Genomic DNA, 5000 nt, shown 5'->3' with positions numbered 1-5000 from the left:
CTCCTGATGTTATTTTATTTCTTTGTTTCCTTTCCTCACTGGGCTATTTTTTCCCTATTGGAACCCTGAGCTCGTAGCACCTTGCTTTTTCAACTAGGGTTGTAGTTTAGCAAGTAATAATAATAAATGATTAGCTGATGGAAGTGACAAAATCTTTTGATGATAATAGAAAAAAAATTATAATCATTTGTCTCTCTAATGGCATTCCCCTTAAAGAAATGATATTTGAAATGACAAAATACACAAAGATGTTCAAACTTGCAGCGAATGGTTTTATGTTGAATAAGCTGTCATATGTCTATTTTTATACTTTATATATGATATATATTTTAATGTTGTCACTGTTCTTGAAATGCTTTATTTTAATTGTTCATTACTTACTAGTAGTTTATCTATTTCTTTATTACCTTTCCTCAACGAGCTATTTTTCCCTGTTGGAGCCCTTACGTTTATATGATCCTGCTTTTCTAACTAGGATTGTAGCTTAGCTCGTAATAATAATAATAATAATAATAATAATAATAATAATAATAATAATAATAATAATAATAATAATAATAATAATAGGAGAACAATTATCAGTAGGCATAATTATTAATATCACGTTGAATGAAACCTTCCTAAATGAAAACCTACCTCTGTTGAGGTTTGAATCCAATACTCCACACTGACTAGGAAGCAAAGATTTTACCCTTTAGAAACCCCTTAGATTAAAGTGTGTACATACATATATATATATATATATATATATATATATATATATATATATATATATATATATATATATATATATATCATGTACGCTGATTGGCGAAAAGGGCCTCGGTTAGATTTCGCCAGTCGTCTCTATCTTGAGCTTTTAATTCAATACTTTTCCATTCACCATCTCTACTTTAGCCATGTAGGCCTGGGTCTTCCAACGCTTCTAGTGCCTTGTGGAACCCAGCTAAACATTTGGTGAACGAATCTCTTTTGGGGAGTGCGAAGAGCATGTCCAAACCAAATGTTTTTGTGATAAAACTTCTAATTCTCCTTTTCAATACGCCATTGACACCGTTCGCATATCGAACCTTTTCAAGGTCGCCTATAAATTTTTCTCGCAATCCTTCTACCTCCTAGATAACCAGTAACCAAACAGTCATTTCTATTGAACTAAAACACCTGTATGTTCTATTACAGTAAAATCCCTAAGATTATGGAAACACCTATAGATTAATCAAAATTATCATTTGAAGGAGCTATATGTAGAAAAAAAATAGACTTAAAATGTCCATTGACTCAAAAAAGAAAGAAAAAAAAAACTCCAAGTCACCACAATCCTCCCATACCTAATTAAATGACCATATAAGATAAATGTTTTTCGTTTCAGCTGAATTTCCACCGTCACAAACGAAATACTAATGAAAATCACCTAGTTGTCAGACGTAATTATGCATAAGAATACCTAATTACCAAACTGATCAGTATATTCCGGACAAATCTTTTGATGATCTCACGGGAATCAGGAAAAATACCGAAAATATCACCGGAGTCACTGGCATTTCAAATAGATTGATTGACGGATTGTAAATTGCCTGACGTCGCAAGTTTCATGGTCACTCGTGTCACTGACTATCTATATGGAAATCACTAGAAATACTATGGAAAGGTTTTCTAATAAAATGTGATGGGGAAGTAAGAGATTACATATATATATATATATATATATATATATATATATATATATATATATATATATATATATATATATATATGTATATATATATATATATATATGTATATATATATATATATATATATATATATATATATATATATATATATATATACATATATATATATATATATATATATATATATATATATATGTGTGTGTGTGTGTGTCAATGTGTGTACGCGTGTGTTTGAGAGAGGTAATTCAATTTTTCTAATAAATAATGGATATTCCCAAAGACCGAACAAGTAGCAAAATTCTTCAGACACACATTAAGATTTAACACCAACAAAATGCGACTAGTGATATAGAATGAATAATGAATTTGCGACATTATTCAAATGAAATAAAACTGACGCAGGTGAGCTCGGCGGAGAGCAGTCTCCTGTAAAGGTCATAGACTCATTTTCATATTTTGATGCATTTAAATAATCATATATCCTTTCATATCTTAAAAAGCGATTCATTGTATTATGTCTGTAAATTGACTCTTAGTTCGATTGTCTATCTGTCCGACTTGAAGTCTGAAGCAAATCCCCCCCCCCCTCTCTCTCTCTCTCTCTCTCTCTCTCTCTCTCTCTCTCTCTCTCTCACGTCGACACCCTAACCATTGGATTTTACTTTCTAATGCTTCTTTTGACCTCAAAACTTCATTATTTTTCCAACTCTCCCAAGAAACCTACCACCAAATATTTCCTTTATGTCCGTATTTTAATTATCTCAATGTTCTCTTTCAATTTTTTTTTCCATATTTCAGACTATATAGATGACAGGCGTTTTTACTGTGCTTTTCATTCAAAGGAGGCAAAGAATACTTTTCACGCCCATACACACACGAACAGTTGTACATAGTGTATGTATGTATATATATATATATATATATATATATATATATATATATATACATAGTGTAAGTATATATATATATATATATATATATATATATATATATAAATATATATATTTATATATATATATATATATATATATATATATATTATCATTGTTACTTGCTAAGCTACAACCCTAGTTGGAAAAGCAGGATGCTAATAGCCCAAAGGGCTCCAACAGGGGAAATAGCTCAGCGAGGAAAGAAAACAAGGAAATAAATAAACTAAAAAAGAAGGAATGATCAATATAAAATGTTCTAAGAACAGTAACAACGTTAAAATAGATCTGTCATGTACTATAAAAACTTAAAAAAAAAAACAAGAAGAGAAATAAGATAGGAAAGTGTGCTCGAGTGTACCCTCAAGCATCTCTCTCTCTCTCTCTCTCTCTCTCTCTCTCTCTCTCTCTCTCTCTCTCTCTCTCTCTCTCTTCTCTCTCTCTAACATTATAAGATAATCATGATTGCTCGTAACTACTGGATCTCTACAACAGAGGGTTTAATTAGTTCACATATAAAAGTCTGTCTATAGATAATAGGCATTGTATCCTTGTTAAAAAGAAAATCCTGGTCTATATCTATGTGTTCGGACCAACCAACCGAAACGAAAGAAACGTAAGGGCGTTTATAAATATTTTCATATAACTGATATCAGTTTTTATTTACAATAGAAATTTTATTTATAAACTGATCGTAAGCAGGTGGATGTTTTGAATTGTTTATGAAAGATTTCTCATGAGGAAGGTAAAATATTCCAAAAGATTTCTGCTAATTCAAGTTCCATTATTGATAACGTGAATAATATGAGTTCCGTTCTGATCTCGCACAAATTTTATTTTTCATTTTTTTTTCAAGTTGTTTATTTCAGGTATTTTATTCTTATCAGAATCTCAGTAGTTATGATTTTATTGGGTTTGAATTTTCTTTTCAATGATAACATATTAATGTCGATAACAAACGCCAAAGCAGTCCTACAAGAAGAAGGCGACTGTGCTTACCCCATACAAAAAAAAAAAAAAAAAAAAGTTAATAGAATTCTTCTCTGTAGCCTAACCTCCCCCTTTAGCATGGAAAGGTTTTCAATATATATATATATATATATATATATATATATATATATATATACATATATATATATATATTTATATATATATATATGTATATATATATATATATATATATATATATATATATATATATATACATATATATATATATATATATTTATATATATATATATATCTGTGTAAAATCCACAGGAAAAAGGAAAGTAAAAGACCAGGTACCAAGCGCTTTCGTGCATCACGTGCACTTCATCAGGGTGCAAAGACTGTACCCCGAAGTGTACGTAATACACGAAAGCGCTTGGTACCTGGTCTTTTACTTTCCTGTTTCCTGTTGATTTTGCACTTAAATATTTGGCACGTGAATTTTTGTGGCTGATGAATAGTATATATATATATATATATATATATATATATATATATATATATATATATATATATATATATATGTATATATATAATGTATATATATATGAATATATATATATAATATATATATATATATATATATATATATATATATATATACTGTATATATATATATATATATATATATATATATATATATATATGTGTGTGTGTGTGTGTGTGTGTGTAAAAATGAAATTACAAAACCTGTCTTCTTCCAGACATTTCTACTAATCGGAATCTATATTCCTACCAAATTATAGCTTATCACCAAAAGTGCTATTACTACTGCACCAAATTGAACATCAATACCAATGATAATGTGTAAATTTTAGTCAAGCCTATACTGTATATTCACAATGATAAAACAAGAGACATGCGCGCGCATAATAGCGACCTGTATTGCACGATTACTTCTATACAGTCGTGACCAGTCACAGACCAAAAGGAGTGTTAAAAGGTTCTCTCTCTCTCTCTCTCTCTCTCTCTCTCTCTCTCTCTCTCTCTCTCTTCCGGAATGTAATAGCATTGCAATATATAATTATCTAAAGTTGCCTTAACACTGTTAAGCGTCAAAAGAGATTATAAGTTTATGTAATTTTCTATCTAATTTTTCAATTAATACCTTGTGTTCAAGCCACTTAGTATTTTTGTAACTAACAAAAAAAAAAAGAACAATATTTAACGTGTTCTCTTGTTTAATGCTACTACACAGAGTTAAAAAAGCAATAGACACAAATAACTTAATTACTTCTTTTCTATTTTCCAGTTTACGTCAAAGGTCTCTAGACTGAATCTAAGATCAGAAGACCGAATCTGAACGATCGTCAACCTGCCTCTCTGAGCAACGATGATTCGCAGCACCAAAAATTATTTCAATTCGTCTTCAGACTGTTTGGTTCTGTCGGCCATACCTGTAAGTACG

At 29.7% G+C, this 5000-nt stretch overlaps 1 protein-coding gene across 1 annotated transcript in view; it reads left to right on the top strand.

Annotated features, from left to right (window-relative positions):
* The first annotated feature begins 4850 nt into the window (after positions 1-4850).
* Positions 4851-5000, top strand: part of LOC137657701 (glutamate receptor ionotropic, delta-2-like) — a 34569-nt gene continuing 34419 nt past the window's right edge. The window contains exon 1 of the mRNA XM_068392109.1: positions 4851-4991. Coding sequence (XP_068248210.1) covers positions 4926-4991 — 66 coding nt within the window. The 5' untranslated portion in view covers positions 4851-4925. The remainder of the gene's footprint in view (positions 4992-5000) is intronic.

This window comes from Palaemon carinicauda, chromosome 18, assembly GCF_036898095.1.
Source record: "Palaemon carinicauda isolate YSFRI2023 chromosome 18, ASM3689809v2, whole genome shotgun sequence".
Taxonomy (NCBI): Eukaryota; Metazoa; Arthropoda; class Malacostraca; order Decapoda; family Palaemonidae; genus Palaemon; species Palaemon carinicauda.
This window is presented reverse-complemented; position numbering and strand designations above follow the sequence as displayed.